General features: G+C 48.1%; 1 protein-coding gene across 6 annotated transcripts in view; it reads left to right on the plus strand.

Moving 5' to 3' along the window:
* Nucleotides 1–14992, plus strand: part of Hnrnpul1 (heterogeneous nuclear ribonucleoprotein U-like 1) — a 35795-nt gene extending 20803 nt beyond the window's left edge. For all 6 annotated transcript variants that reach the window (XM_005412330.2, XM_005412331.2, XM_013508689.1 and 3 more), the window contains 7 exons: nucleotides 1438–1560; nucleotides 1658–1786; nucleotides 8528–8696; nucleotides 9266–9547; nucleotides 10756–11045; nucleotides 12925–13116; nucleotides 13794–14992. In XM_005412330.2, coding sequence (XP_005412387.1) covers nucleotides 1438–1560; nucleotides 1658–1786; nucleotides 8528–8696; nucleotides 9266–9547; nucleotides 10756–11045; nucleotides 12925–13116; nucleotides 13794–13910 — 1302 coding nt within the window. In that variant the 3' untranslated portion in view covers nucleotides 13911–14992. The remainder of the gene's footprint in view (nucleotides 1–1437; nucleotides 1561–1657; nucleotides 1787–8527; nucleotides 8697–9265; nucleotides 9548–10755; nucleotides 11046–12924; nucleotides 13117–13793) is intronic.
* The last annotated feature ends 13 nt before the right edge of the window (nucleotides 14993–15005 follow it).

Consider the following 15005-nt stretch of genomic DNA (forward strand, 5'->3'; position numbering starts at 1 on the left):
TAGGTGTGGTGAAAGAAGAACTCACAGCATGGGTAATCTTGGGGTCAAGTGACCTTTTTGTCTCAGTTCTCAGGGCTGGATCAGTTAAATGTTGCTGTGAGTGAGGTGAGCGGTGTTGGTGTGGCACTTAGGCCAAAAAGAGAGGAGCAAGTGGAGTCTGCCCGAGTCTTAGAAAGGTTCCAACAGGAAGTAGCCGCTCTGCTCCTGAGTGAGGCCAAAGTGTGGGGAAAGGAGGCTTTCCTTGCAGCAGATAGGGACTCCAGGTACTTCCTGATAAGTGTGCTCTGCCACCCAGTGTTCTTGGGGAGATTGAGCAGTTGTCCTCCCACGCAGGGCTAGCTAAAAATAAAAAAAGACAAAATGGCCTTTGACTCTAGTAGCTGTATTGGTAACCTCTATTCAGTGGTTTATGTTCATTATAGAAAAGTAAGAAATACAGAGGAAATTAAATTAGAATTTCCCATAATTCCTCTGTCAGCAGATAAATTTACTTGGAGGATTTTGGAGTTGGTCTTGTTCTTTTCCATTAGTGCTTCATGTGTATAATGCATACTCATAATTTAGATCTTAAGATAGAGCAGTCTGATGACCTGCCTTTTTTGCTTAATATTACTTTATGTGCTTCATCACACTACATAAAAACCTGAGTTTTTTTGGTTTTATCTTTTTTGGGTTTTTTTGTTTCGTTCTCTGTCTTTTTGAGATAGGGTCTTGCTGTGCAGTTCAGGCTGGCCTTGAACTCACTTTGTAGCCCAGGCTGGCCTCAAACTCAAAAGATCCTCCTGCCTCAGCCTCCTGAGTGCTGGGATTACAGGCACACACCACCACACCCAGCTGCTTTTTTGGTTTTGTTTCTGTTTTTTGAGTTGGTGTCTGTGTTGCCTAGGATGACCTTGAACTCCGGGCTTAAGTGATCCTCCTGCCTGAGGATCTGAGTAGGTGAAACTACAGGCCTGTGCCACCACAGTTGGCTTTGAACATAATTTTAAAGTTCCCACAAACTGATCATTCCCCTTGACAAGCATTTGTTCACAACTAGTGTTTGCCAAACTCTAGTATATTGATTTAACGTAATCTATAAGCTATGTATACACTTAGGTTAGCATTTCAGAGAATAGGAAGGTTGTACCACTTTTCATACCCTCCATGAACCATCTCAGTTCATGCCCCTCCCTGTGTTTTTCTCTCTCAGAGGTTGTTCAATTCTTGAACAAAAATGTAATTGCTAATAGAAGCATTAAATTTAGTACTCACACTTTTGATAAAGCCTCAAGTCTTTGAATCCCAACAACAACTCTGAGAGATAGATGCTGTTAGAGCTTCATTTTCCAGAGGCAACCATGAGTCACCATTGTGGCCAGCAGCAAACCAGGGTGGTACCATGCCACCAGTGCAACTGCTATTTCATAGCGCCCCTTTCCTGTCCTGTTATTGTAGATTCTGATGATGGTGGGCCTGCCTGCTGCTGGCAAGACCACATGGGCCATCAAACATGCAGCTTCCAATCCTTCCAAGAAGTACAACATCCTGGGTACCAATGCTATTATGGATAAGATGCGGGTAAGGATGACCCTTGGACTCTCCCTGTCTTCCCCCCACCCGCTAGATGCTGCCTTTTACCGAGTACCACTCACTCCTCACCACCTCCTGCCCACAGGTAATGGGCCTGCGCCGGCAGCGGAACTATGCTGGCCGCTGGGATGTCCTGATCCAGCAGGCCACCCAGTGCCTCAACCGCCTCATCCAGATTGCTGCCCGCAAGAAACGCAACTATATCCTAGATCAGGTACTGACGGGTGACAGTTAAGTCCTCAGGAGAGGGGAGATGACCTGTTGGATGCCTGGGCTCTGGTCCTTTTCTCTTTTCCATATAATGCTCATCAACTGTAGTATTGGTTAGAAAGATGTGGTTATAGATTCTTCACACAGCTCATTGCCCTTAGGGTGGTGGGCTTTGGGTCCACAATCCAAGCCTGTTAGTTCATTGTCAGGTGAGTGCTACTTCGCAAAACAGAAGAGACATAGATCTCTAAATCCAGCAAACTAGGGCTTGAGTCTTAGCTACTTCCTAGCAGTGTCCTTGTGGGCGTCTGACTTTATCCTCTGAATCTCCTCCCTTGCTCTGTAGACTGTGGATCATAATGATCCCCCAGGCCTACACAAGACCTGGCACACAGCAGCTGGTGATGATTGTTACTCAGCAGAATAGGTGTAGTCAGCTTCTCTCAGCAAGGTTTTATTAATAGGAACTACATATCTAAGCCACATACTTCATACTGGCCTTTCAGTTAAGGATGGGGTTCTTAATGTCAGCATCTAGGAACCTTTGAAATTGAATATAGAATGTCCTATGCTTATACAGTAGCTTTGTTGTTGTTTGTTTGTTTGTTTTAAAGCCAGGCAGTTTTGAGTTTGTATGGAAATGTAGACTGTGGTTTTCAGTATTCTTAAAAAGATGAGTGGTCCAAAATGGTTAAGGGTCCCTGTCTCAGAGTATTGAGTTCTACATGTTTGTTACTTTTCCATGTCATAGTTGACATTTGTCCTGAAGGCTTCCTCAAACAGTAAAGGCTATTTCCTTATTTTCTGCATTTGTGGATTATGAGGCCTTCAATTTGTGCTTTCTTACCAACCTGAGTGCCAGGTGTGGTGGCTCAAGCCTATAATCCCAGCACTTGGGAAGCTGAGGCAGGAGGATCACCTCAAGTTTGAAGCCAGGCTGAACTACTTAGCAAGACCCTATCTTAAAAGTCAAAAAAGTAAAAGAAACTGAGTAAGCAAGTATGTAAACCAAGTAATACTCTACCTGCAACTTTACTGACATCCTTTCCGTACACATAGCACCGGGTACTTGTACCTCACTTCAGAAGGGTCTGGATAAGAGCAGAGCTGGTGATTTGTGGCGGTGATTGGCTTGTCAGAACGGAATTCCCCGGTACTACAGTGGAATTCTGCACAGAAAAGTTGAGCAGTGGAGGACAGTCCAAAAGCTACCCATGGTTTTTCTCCATCTCAGCCCCACCAATAATGTTTATTTTAAACTCTTAGCCTTACTTTGCTCCATTTTCCATGTCAGGATATTGAGGAATTTTTCTGACTTGGCCCCAGTTGGACTCAGAGTCCTGAAAGGCCCAACAGTAGTATTGGTATTAGATTCCCCAGCAGAATTTCATGCCTGTCTTTTGCTTGGTTTGCTCGTTAAATCAGCTGTGGAACCCATTTCAAATATGTGTCCCAGGAGGATGATAGTTAGGAGTAGATTGTCTAACATCCCTGGGCAGGAGGCCTGTGGGCTTTCAGCTCTGCATACCTCCGTGAGGCACAGAGGAGCTGAGAGCTGTAAAGGTTCACTGTCAGCTTTCTTAGCTGGTGCTGCCTTGTTCAGGGCCCTGGCTGGAGCTGCACCGCGGGGTCCTCGGGGCTGCTGGCCTCCTAGTAAAGAGACATGCAGGTCAGGCAGTGTGATCCAGACCAACAGTAAGGCAGAGAACCTAAGTGTTAAAGTGAGGAGAAAGGTTTTCTGGTTAATCTGAGGACAGAGTTGGGGCTAGAATGTATTGGTTCCTCAGGCCTGGAAGGAGGTCTAAAGCCAGTGATTTGACCTTTTTGAGTTTATCCCTAAAAGTAGGTTCTGAGAAACTCTGGATATGAGACAGGGTGAGAGAGGGGTATGTGTGTGTATGTGTATGTGTAGGACATTCTGAGCAAGGCCCATGGCCACATCCTGGCACTTCCCACACTACCAGCTTTGCCATTGAGGAATAAGTTTGTGCAAGACCATCTCCTGAGCTAGATGGAACATCCAAAGGGGAGGCCAGTACTATAGCAAAATCCCTGTAACTTCTGAAGCTCTGCCCAAGCCCAGCTTTCTCTAAGTGGTTAGACGTCTACGTTGACCAGGCCTCCTGTTAGGTAGGTGGACCTTTCAGTGTCCACTCTCACGAAGGAAGGAGCCTTATCCCTGCACAAGCTAGTGGGACTGTGTGGCCAGAATTCTACCTTTGTCTGGTCCCCTAGGATGTGTCTCATTGGGCACAGGTGTGTTGGGGCATCAACCAGCATTCCATGATGGGCTGAACAGCCTCTTCCTATCATGTGGGCATCCAAAGGACACATCTAGAACATTAGGAGGAAAAAAGAGGGTGACCAGGGGAAACAGGCCTCATAAGTCAGGCAGTCACTGCACTGGAAGAACACAGCTCCGCTGACTACCACATGGCCAGACCCATACTGACTGGGGCTTTGGTGGGAACTTAAAAAAAAGCTTTCAGGAGCTGGGTTGTCTGGGCCGCAGAAGGGAACATGATAAAAAAAGAGTTGAAGCTTTGTTTTAAAGCCATTCTGAAGCCATAATCATTTTCATTAGGGAGGGATATGACTAAATTTGCTTGGTTATTAAGAGGATGCAGAGCTGGCTGTGGTGGTGCACACCTGTAATCCCCGCGCCTAGGAGGCTGAGGCAGGAGGATCGTTGTGAGTTGGAGACCAGCCTGGGCTACAAAGTGAGTTCAAGGCCAGCCTGAACTGCATAGCGAGACCCTGTCTTAAAAGACAAAAAAAGAAAAAGAAAAAAGAGGAGAGACAGACAGACGGAAGAGAAGTAGAGAGCCACATTGCCTCAGGTGGGTTACAGGTAGGAAGCCTCTGAAAGGAGAACATTGCTGGCCTCTCTCAAGGCTAACACAGGGTGTTGAAATGCAGAAGAGACCAGGACCTGGTTCTCTGTGTGGTGACAAAGTAGCCCACCTGGAGGCTTCAGAGTCTCTTCATGGCCACATTTTCCAGACCACCCTGAGATAGCAGCTGTGGACCAAAAGTGCCTTTAATAGGCCTGCTTAGACATTGATCAGAATCTGGGCTAAATGTGATGGCTTTGCCAACCAGGTCTCACCTTCAGAACCAGTGGTTCTAGTCCTTCTTATTTCCCTGTTATCAGGGTCACAAACCCAGGGCTAGAGTGAAGGCCCAGAGTAGACTGCCTCTTACTGGCAGGCATGGGAAAAAACGAAGCTTCCTTGTTTCTCCCCTGCCATCCCCAGAGCCTCAAGCCTGTCCATTCCTGACACTGTCCAGTTCTCTTTCTACACGTGTGGTTCCTTCCACTGGGGTTCACGGGACTGAATGCAAAGTAAGCTTCTTCCTCACCAGCCTTAAATTTGTCCCTTTGGGGTCCTGCCAGGTTTCACCTGCTGCCAGCCTGGCCCTGGTGAGCTGTGACAAGTGAGAGTTGACCAGGCAGAGTCACCTTTTGGAGAGCTCAGGATAACAGCAGAAGGCATAATCTATGCCTTCTGTGTCCTCCCCACTTCTTCATATTGTCACAGCCAAAACTAGGGCTGCAGCTTCTCGAAAAACCTGACTCCTATTCTGCCTACATCTTTGGAGTTGGGGTGGTCAGAAGGCAGGAAACACAGACAGCCTAGACCTCTCTTAGACTTGACATCTTCAAGCAGGGTGGGACCTGGAGGAGCAGGAGCTGGGCAGAGAACCCACACGGCTGGAAAAGCTGACCTCGCTGTTGTTCCTGTCTCCTAGCAACAGCCACCAGCCATCCCCAGTGACCACAGCAGTGTTGGGCTGGCCTGGGGCCCTGACCTCACTGTGTTTGCTGTGGTAACAGCCACTAGCAGACTCCCTTTCCTCCAGGAAAACCAAGCATTTGCATTTCTGCTGGAGAAGTTTAGACACTGCTTTTCTCCAAGCCAGAGTAAGCAGGGGAGGGGCATTCGTAACAGTTGTCATGGGACAGGCTTCTTAGCTCAGCTCAGAGCATCAGAGAAGCTGGTTCTGAGTAGAGCCTCATCCCGGTACAAAGGACAGCTATTGATGAGTCCAGTCTGCTCCTCCCCATTGCTCCCATCCTATGAAGGTACATATTCTCTCTATTCTCTGTTCCCACATTTGGAGCATTGACAAGGCAGGCCTGCCACTCAAAAACCTCCAGATGTGTTTTTCCATGACCCCAAGGTGCAGAAAGGTCCTAATAGTACAGGGGTTTCTGGAAATCAAATGGAAAGGACTGAACTGTCAGCAGAATGATCTGAGCTTTCATTCACCCTGGCAATTACTTATTCTGGCTTTTATGTCAAGAGAAAACTTACTTAGCTGGAGGAATCCAAATTGTGTCTGCTTAAGATTGGATGCTGCTTCTGCTTTGTTTTTAAGAATAGGGTCAAGGGAAAGTAGTTGGGTTTTACCCTGTAAACCTAGGGCTTTAAAAACCATTTGTGGTTCAAGGGCTAGTAATAGTGTGTACCTACCACTCACTTCCTACCCATTCCCTGGCATGCATGTGAGAACCAGGGAACATGGTTGGTGTAGAGAACTGCTGCACCCGCAGCCCAGATCTCCCACAGGTCTGTGCCTGCATCCTTGTACTTCAACTTTTCCTCAGACTTAATTTTCCCTGGTACTTTCCATTGGGAGCCACTCCTAGGATAATGTCAGTCCTGTTGACCTTATTTCAGATCCATGCTGTGCGTTGACTTCTTTCCCTGCCACACATTCCAAAGATTCTCACATCTGCAAATCCTCCCAGAGCCAGGAGGAGGGTAACATGATCCTTGTCTTTCAGCGAAGAAATCCAAGGAGCAAGACTGTAAGGGGAACACATCTACAGACCCACAGAACAGTAAAGGACGCAGCGGAGATTTCAACCTAAGTTTCTTCCCCAGAGCCTGTGTTCTTTACATCCTACCTCACTGTGCCTGCCTTTTCATTTGGAAAATCGCTGCAGCTTAACCTTGCCTATTAGTCTGGGTTGCTTCAAGTTAATATCACGGTGTAAATACTCACAGCATCTCAGCCTAGTGATGCCCGTGTCAGTGGTTGCTCACCTCAGTTCAGTGCTGGCTACAAGTCAGGCCCCAGGCTAAAACAAAGGCTTTTACTTATTCATTCTTCACTGTAACTATAACACATTCATGCTGTTTTCTCTTTTCAGGGCTTGATACTCAGTAAATACCTAGTAAATTGCTTTTGCAGAGAAGCTGTCTCAGGCTATAGGTGGAACTCATGAGCCCAGGGCCACATAGGTGTGACAAGGCCAGATCACAGTAGAGCTAAGCTCTGCCAGGCTCTCTCCCTGCACTTTGTGTCGTCATGTTTTCTCATACCCAGAAGTCAGTGCACAGCCCCCACTTGCGTCATTCCTCACACTTTGTCGTTTGCTCTGGTCATCTGCTCAGCCCTCATCCGCCAGAGTGAGTATGTGTCTACCCCACAACTTCAACCTAGCTATAGCTAGGGTTCTACCCTGCCAAGCTCTGTCCTAAGAATACATTTTCTGTTGTTGATTTCTTTGTGCCCCTTTATAGACTGCCCATCCCCTCTGCAGCTTCTCCCTGTTAGAGCCACTGTAGTCGTTTAGATACAATGAAGAACTTGCCCCTCGCTCTAAAGTTCCTGATCTTGAAGAGAGAAGATACCCATATAGGTGCCTGGACTCTTCTCCAGAGTGGTTCATGCTCAAGAAGTCTCAAGGGGGCATTGAGCTGCTAACTTTTTCAGTAGTAGCCGAGTAATGTAGATGCACAGGCCAAGTCCATGGAGCCCTGCAGTCCAGCAGACATGGATGGCATCCCAGAGAACCTTGGCACATTGGAGATACTTGGTCAGAGGAAGCTGTTGTTTCTTCTGCCCGGTTGCATACACATGTAGGGCAGCTTTCCATGCCAGCGCCCACCTAGGAGATACTTGCCTGCCATGGAGGAAGGGAAACCACAGGAGTACCAACTTGAATTTACCAAAAGCACAGCCTCCATGGCTAGAAGCGTATGGCTGAGTTGATGTTTCAGAAGGACAAAGGAGATGAAAAACCATAGTGTTGTGGAAAACATTCCACCCAGCTGTCCAAAGGGGCTGGTTCATTTGCCTGTCCCTTGTGTACTATAAAACTGCAGAAGCATTTTAGAAAAAAGGAGCTTCACAAATTTAGTCCAAGTTATAGCCAAGAAGTAGGACTAGTACTAAGCAGGGAGAGATTCTTGCTCTGAATTTTGCACCTTATACTGTTAATTTTTTACCCACTGTGTATTACTTATAAAATAGGGAAAATGCATTTAGCTCAGTGGTAGAATATTTGCTGTGAGGCTATTGGGTTTGGTCCTCAGCACCAAAAATTTATTTAAAAGATAAGGAAAAAAACTTGTAAAGTGCAGTTCTGAGAACTAACTGAATTAAAGAGCGAAGCCCAGCTGGTAAGGAATCCCTTGCCCTGGGCCTGTCAGCAGCCACTTTTCGTAAGTTACTGCATTTTTGAGAGCCGATAAAACAATCATCAAAGTGAGGGAAAGGAGCTGGGGATTTAGCTCAGTGGTACAGTGCCTGCCTGGCAAGCGTGAGGTCCTGAGTTTGATTCCTGGTACACACACACACCCTCCCAAAAACGAACAGAGGCAGAGCAGTTTCTGGAGTCTCTGCTTACAAGAAGCACTAGTATGCTTTTCCCATCCGTGGCCTACATAATATTCCTTAAAAGAAAACTCTTAATGTACCATCTCTTGTCTCTCCTGTTACCTACCCCTAGACAAATGTTTATGGGTCAGCCCAGAGACGAAAAATGAGACCATTTGAAGGTTTCCAGCGCAAAGCTATTGTAATTTGTCCCACTGACGAGGACCTGAAAGACCGAACAATAAAGCGAACTGACGAGGAGGGGAAGGATGTCCCAGATCATGCGGTTTTAGAAATGAAAGGTAGGAAGTGAGTGGCTCCCAGAGAGCCATCTCAACAGGTCCTTATGAGAAAGGGCCTTTACTCATCATGTCCCTACTAGATCCCCGATTATTTGCTTTGTGTGACCTTGCTCTCTTTGCTTCTGCTTTGTCCCTTTTCCGTCTCCTGAAGCTAAGAATGGCCAAGCCTCTTGTCTATCTGGCTCTGTGGCAGGGTGCGTGGGGTAAAAGGAAGTGGAAGAGTGGAGATGAAAGTCCTGCACCATCACCTGCCTCTAACACCCACTGGCTGAGCTGTTTGTGGGCGAGCCTGTCTGCTCTTCTGTGCAAATAGGGTTGTGTTTCACCTGCCTGACCTGCTCGCTGGCGTGAGGGTGGAGGGAACTAAACACCATGCTTAGGTGGGGCGTAGTCTTCAAGAAAGGGTCTTTGTTAGTCCCTGACAATTATCGGAGAATCTGAGTCATTGGGACCCAGGCTTCTTTCATTCATTACTCTATTCACTGTATCTAAGATAGATGCCAGTGTTGGGGGAGTAGAAGAGACCAGACCTCAAGATACTGACCTGTCCCTTTTTCACTTCTTCCTAGCCAACTTCACGCTGCCTGATGTAGGTGACTTCCTGGATGAGGTTCTGTTCATTGAGCTTCAGCGGGAGGAAGCAGACAAGCTGGTGAGGCAGTACAATGAGGAAGGCCGCAAGGCTGGGCCACCCCCTGAAAAGCGCTTTGACAACCGAGGAGGTGGCTTCCGGGGCCGTGGGGGTGGCGGTGGTTTCCAGCGCTATGACAACCGAGGTCCCCCTGGAGGCAACCGTGGTGGCTTCCAGAATCGAGGAGGGGGAACTGGTGGAGGAAGCAACTACCGAGGAGGTAAGACATGTAATACAGCTCTCCCCTGGGTTGGGGTTGAGCTTTGACTCCTATTCATTCAGTGCTGAAGCTTACTGAGCTCCAGCTGTGGACTGAACTCTGGTAGAGAACTGGGCACTGTCAGACTTGGGACTTCAAAGAAGCTCTCCCTCTACCCCGTTCTCCTGGCCTTGCTACTGAAACCCTTTGTCCATTCACATGTCACAGTGCTGTCAATTTTTGTAGACCTTCCCTTGTCTGACCATGAGGTACTTTGGAAGAGGAGTCCTGGGGCCCACCTCAGGACGTGGCACAAGGCAAATGTTAGGATTGGTTCTTGGTTTTAAAAGGAATGGAGAAATAGCCTTAGAGAAGTTAATGTGTCCAAGGTCACCCAGCTAAATCTAGAGCTTGGATTCAAATGATCTAAAGCCCAAGTTCTTAATAAATGCTACTGTCTCTGAAGTAAAGTGTTCCTAATTCAATAAACATGTCCTGGGCCCCACTGTACCAGTCATGTGCTGGGTAGTTCTGGGGACACAGCCATGACCCAAATATCTTAATGGGATAGCTCGGGGATCTCTGACCTCAGGTGAACCCTGGCAGCCTGTAGGAGGCAGCAGGGCTCAGGAAAGGCCTCCTGAGGTACTGATACCTAAGCTTAGAGCCTCAGGTCCAGTAGGAGCTGGCCAGGGGAGAGAGTTCAGGGCCCAGAAATCATCAGAGGCTCAGGAGTGGGCATCCTACTTGGCCACACTTGAAGAGGACCAGAGCTGACTTGTGCTGTCTGCCCAATGCTTAACATCTCTTTCTAGTTTGATGAACAATTCTTTTTTTTTTTTTTGGTTTTTCTCCGGTACCGGGAACCAAACTCACGACCTTGCGCTTGCCAGGCAGGCGCTTTTGCCGCTGAGCTAAATCCCCAGCCCCTTGATGAACAATTCTTGAGATGGTCGGACACAATAGAAACTTAACCTTGACCCCTGCCTGCCCAGGCTTCCAGTCCAGTGGATGAAACAAACCTGTCAGCAGATAGTGATGACCTAGAATTGTCAGGGTGGGACAAGGCAGAGTCTCGGGGGTCTGATGAAGCCCAGAAGTTGTATTTTATTTGTTCACTTTAACTGAGCTCCTGCTCTGCGCCTGGCCTTGCAGTGTGGCCCTAGCAGTCATAAGGAGGTTGCCTGCTGAGAATGATGGGGCCTCTCATCTGGATTTCTACAATGCAGGTTTCAACCGCAGTGGAGGCGGTGGCTACAACCAGAACCGCTGGGGTAACAACAGCCGGGATAACAACAACTCTAACAACCGAGGCAGCTACAGCCGGGCCCCCCAGCAGCAGCCACCACCACAGCAGCCGCCGCCGCCACAGCCACCACCTCAGCAGCCGCCGCCACCACCCAGCTACAGCCCTGCTCGGAACCCCCCAGGGGCCAGCAGCTACAACAAGAACAGCAACATCCCTGGCTCAGGCGCCAATACCAGCACCCCCACTGTCAGCAGCTACAGTCCTCCACAGGTGAGGGCGTGTGCATACATTTGCACTCAGATGTGCACATCTGTGTTCTTAAACCTGAGCGAGGGAGAGGAAGCAGGTCTAAGGCGATCACTAACACATGCTTTGGTTCTGTTTGCCCTTCATTCTCCTTGGTAGCCCTTCCAGATGGACCCTAGAATTGCCAGATACCTCTAAACCCAGAAATGAATTGGCCATGCCTAAAACCTTCCCTCCTCCCCTGACCCCAGGCGTAGGTTGTCAGCTTCAGTACCTCTAGCACAGGTACGTATGTCTTGGCTGTGTTGCTGGCCTCAGCTGGATCCCCAATAAAGCACTCGGTTGCAGTCACCTCTTAATCCATGCTGAAAGGGACTGTTTGCTTGTCCTCAGATTGGAGACCAGGGGTCCAAACTCAGGACCTGCCTTCTCCACCAAGAGGTTCACCCCTGAGCAGATCTGGGCTGCATTCCAGGTCTTGCAGAGTTATTACTGGGGCTGTGGTATATATCTGCTAGCCAAAGCAATCTCATTTGTCATGCATCCATTTCCTAAGCACCTTCCATATGCTAGGCCTGGGAGCAGCTACCACATTGGTGTTTGCCAGACTCTGATCTACCCAGAAAATGTACTAGCGCAAGAGTTGGGTAGACACAACTTCAAACCACCAGCCTCATAAATCTCTAGGTTTTGTGATGCTGAAAATCAGCTTCAGCCTTACGGGCCTCATTTTCCCTTTAAAGAACTAAAGGTATTAGTGGAACTCATTTCTGAGGTTTGTTGTGAGAGTCAGGTGGCACTGTAGCTTAGTAGTTAAGGCTCTATAAGTAGGAAAATCCAGAGGTCAATTCTTTTTAATTGTATGGCCTTGGCTCAATGATTTCACCTTAAGCCTTGGGTTCCATCTCTACAGTGGAGCTAATAGAACCTACCCTAAGAGGTGACATGGATCGTAAGTCATTTTTCATTGCTGAGAGATTAACAGCTAAAATATACAACTTGAAAACGAGAGAGAGGTGCTGGGGATTTAGCTCAGCAGCAGAGCGCCTGCCTGGCAAGCGCAAGGTCGTGAGTTCAATTCCCGGTACCGGAAGAAAAACAAAAAGAAAAAGAAGACAGGAAAGATACATTATTTTGGCTCATGGCTGCAGTCCAGTCAGCTGGCTCCAACCAGGGCCACGTGGCAGAGGAGAGCTGCTCACATCTGCTCACTTCATGGCACATGGAGAAAGCAGAGAATGAAGGCAGGAGCCAGGGACATAAACACTTGTAGGCATGTGCCCAGTAACAGGTCCCCATAATCCACTCACCTTTAACGCCCCACCTGTGAGCACATGTTGCAGCGCTGGGGTGGGTGCTGGATCTAAACCCTAACAAATTAAATGAGTCTGTAGTACAGACTACATGAAAAGCACTTAGCAGAGTGTCACCACTGTTTGTTTGTTTTTTCTTAGCAGATGTTCAGTGACAGCTACCACCATTTATTAAGTGCCTAGTGTTTGGTACACAAAAGCTTTGAATACAGTCAGAAAGTTTGTTGTGATTCTCATTTTACAGAAAATGAAACTGAGGGGCTGGGTGTGTAGCTCAGTGATACAGTGCTTGCCTAGCACGCTTGAGACCCTGGATTTGAACCCTAGCCCTGCCAAAAAAATTTTTTTCTAAGAGATTCCATGTGTCTTCCTCCCCTGGTGTCTCAGCTGAGATTAGAGTCCAGACTGTCATCCCATGGCTTTCCTTTCAACCTACTTTGTCCTGCCATGTCAGACCTGGCTCACCTCCTTGTACCAAACAGCCTCCACCACGGAAGAACTTCTGTGGGCTAACTGCTTACAAAGGCCCTTTCTCCTTCCCAGCTGTAAGCAGGCTCTTTCACAAAGTTGTCTTTCTCTCCATTTTCCAGCCGAGTTACAGCCAGCCACCCTACAACCAGGGAGGTTACAGCCAGGGCTACACAGCCCCACCGCCTCCACCTCCACCACCACCTGCCTACAACTACGGAAGCTACGGTGGCTACAACCCGGCCCCCTATACCCCTCCACCGCCCCCTACTGCACAGACCTACCCCCAGCCCAGCTATAACCAGTATCAGCAGGTAGGTGACAAGCAAGGCACTGGTGGAACGGGGGAGATTTTCAGGGACCCTTCTGGAGTTTGTATTTCCACGCTGGCATTAGGGTGATCTAGCCTGGCTTGCACTGGTTTTTAAACAACTGCTGTCTTGTCTGTGGTGCACTGAGCAAAACGGAGGGGCCGGCAGGGCAGGGTTTCCAAATCCTGCTTCAGCACCATGGCCAGGGGGCACCAAACCCAGGCCACCATACCTGGTGGGTTTTTTTTGTTTGTTTGTTTTTTCTTTTCTTTTCTTTTTGAGACAGGGTCTTGCCATGCAGTTCAGGCTGACCTTGAGCTCACTTTGTAGCCCAGGCTGGCCTCGAACTCGCAATGATCCTCCTGCCTCAGCCTCCCGAGTGCTGGGATTACAGGCGTGCGCCACCACGCCCAGCTTATTTTTTTTATTTTGATTTGGAATATGATACCTGAAAGGGCTCTGTGTTGGCAAGCCAGAAGACCTGTGCTGCAGTTTCTAAATGGCCTTACATTTGGCATCAGGTCAGCCAATTGTCCTTCTGAGGTACCTTAATTTCTCTCTCAGTAGACCCAAATGTCCATGGTTGTCACCCATCTCTGCCCTAGACAAGGATGGGCCAGGGAGGAATTAAATGTGGAATGGATAGAGGACAACTTTGTGCTCTTGGTCTCTCTCCACAGTATGCTCAGCAATGGAACCAGTACTATCAGAACCAGGGCCAGTGGCCACCGTACTACGGGAACTACGACTATGGGAGCTACTCCGGCAGCACACAGGGTGGCGCAAGCACACAGTAGCCAGTGTGTCCAGAGGCTCCTGGAGGCCCCTGCCGGCTTCCTCCACCAGCGCCTACCTTGGCCCCTCCTCTACCCCCACTGGGTCCTGTGGTGCTGGGGTTGGGGTCATCCCGGGGCTGCTTCCCTTCGGCCCACTGCCTCCCGTCTGAGGGGCTTCTTCCCACACACAGGCCAGGCATTTTTCTCTGGATTTAAACAGGCCACAATGAGCTTTTATTTTCTGTCTGTCCCTTCACTTCCCCCCTCCTCTCCCTCTTCCTTCTCCACATTTTGACTAAAGAGCCCCTCTCTCCCTTCATCACATGGTGAGGCCACAGTGACTGAAGGGAAGACCTTCTCCTGTTCAGTCCTCCCAACCCTGCTCTAGTCCCTCAGCTTCCCAGACCCTCATGCAGTTGGTTGTAAATTCTTCCAGGAGCTGTTTTACTGTCTACTTTTCAAGATTAAAAACAAAATCAAAAACTTTTTTAAAAAAAGTTTTAAAAAATGCAGAGGGAGGGAGCAGTGACATATTTTTTTGGTAATTATGCTTTTTTTTTTAATTTTTAGAACTTGTCTGTTTTTACTGTCAGTCCACCATTGATACTTTGTCAGAATAACCGTTTCTTTGCTGAGTTCAGGTGACGGGGAAGAGCCACACCCTCAAAACAAAACACACACAAAACCACAGAATCATCTTTAACCTAACTTTTTATATGATGTCTCAGTTCCCCGTAACTTTGCACACAAGCTTCTGTGTTCAGTTGAATTGTAACTGCTTTTTGTATTTGGAGAGAGTGTGACTATTGAACTTGAAACCTTTTATTCCAGGCGTGTTGGTAGTTTCTGGTGGGATTAAGCGGGTGAGAGGGTGAAAGGTGGGGGGCTCCTTCCGAAGCTCCAGAATGCGGAGTTTCCCCCAGTGCACCTTCTCGGGGGCTCTCTCGGGGCCAGATCTCAGTTTTTCCTACATGACCCTCTGATTATTACTTCCCCTTGACCTAAATGTTTTAACAGGATTTTAACAAACTGCACTTACTAAGAAATATGTTTGCCCTCTTTTGTTTTCTTTCAATAAATGACATGGCACCTCCTTGTAGGAAGGAAGCAGGGTTG

Source organism: Chinchilla lanigera, unplaced genomic scaffold, assembly GCF_000276665.1.
Source record: "Chinchilla lanigera isolate Chin_1 unplaced genomic scaffold, ChiLan1.0 scaffold00154, whole genome shotgun sequence".
In the NCBI taxonomy this organism is placed as follows: domain Eukaryota; kingdom Metazoa; phylum Chordata; class Mammalia; order Rodentia; family Chinchillidae; genus Chinchilla; species Chinchilla lanigera.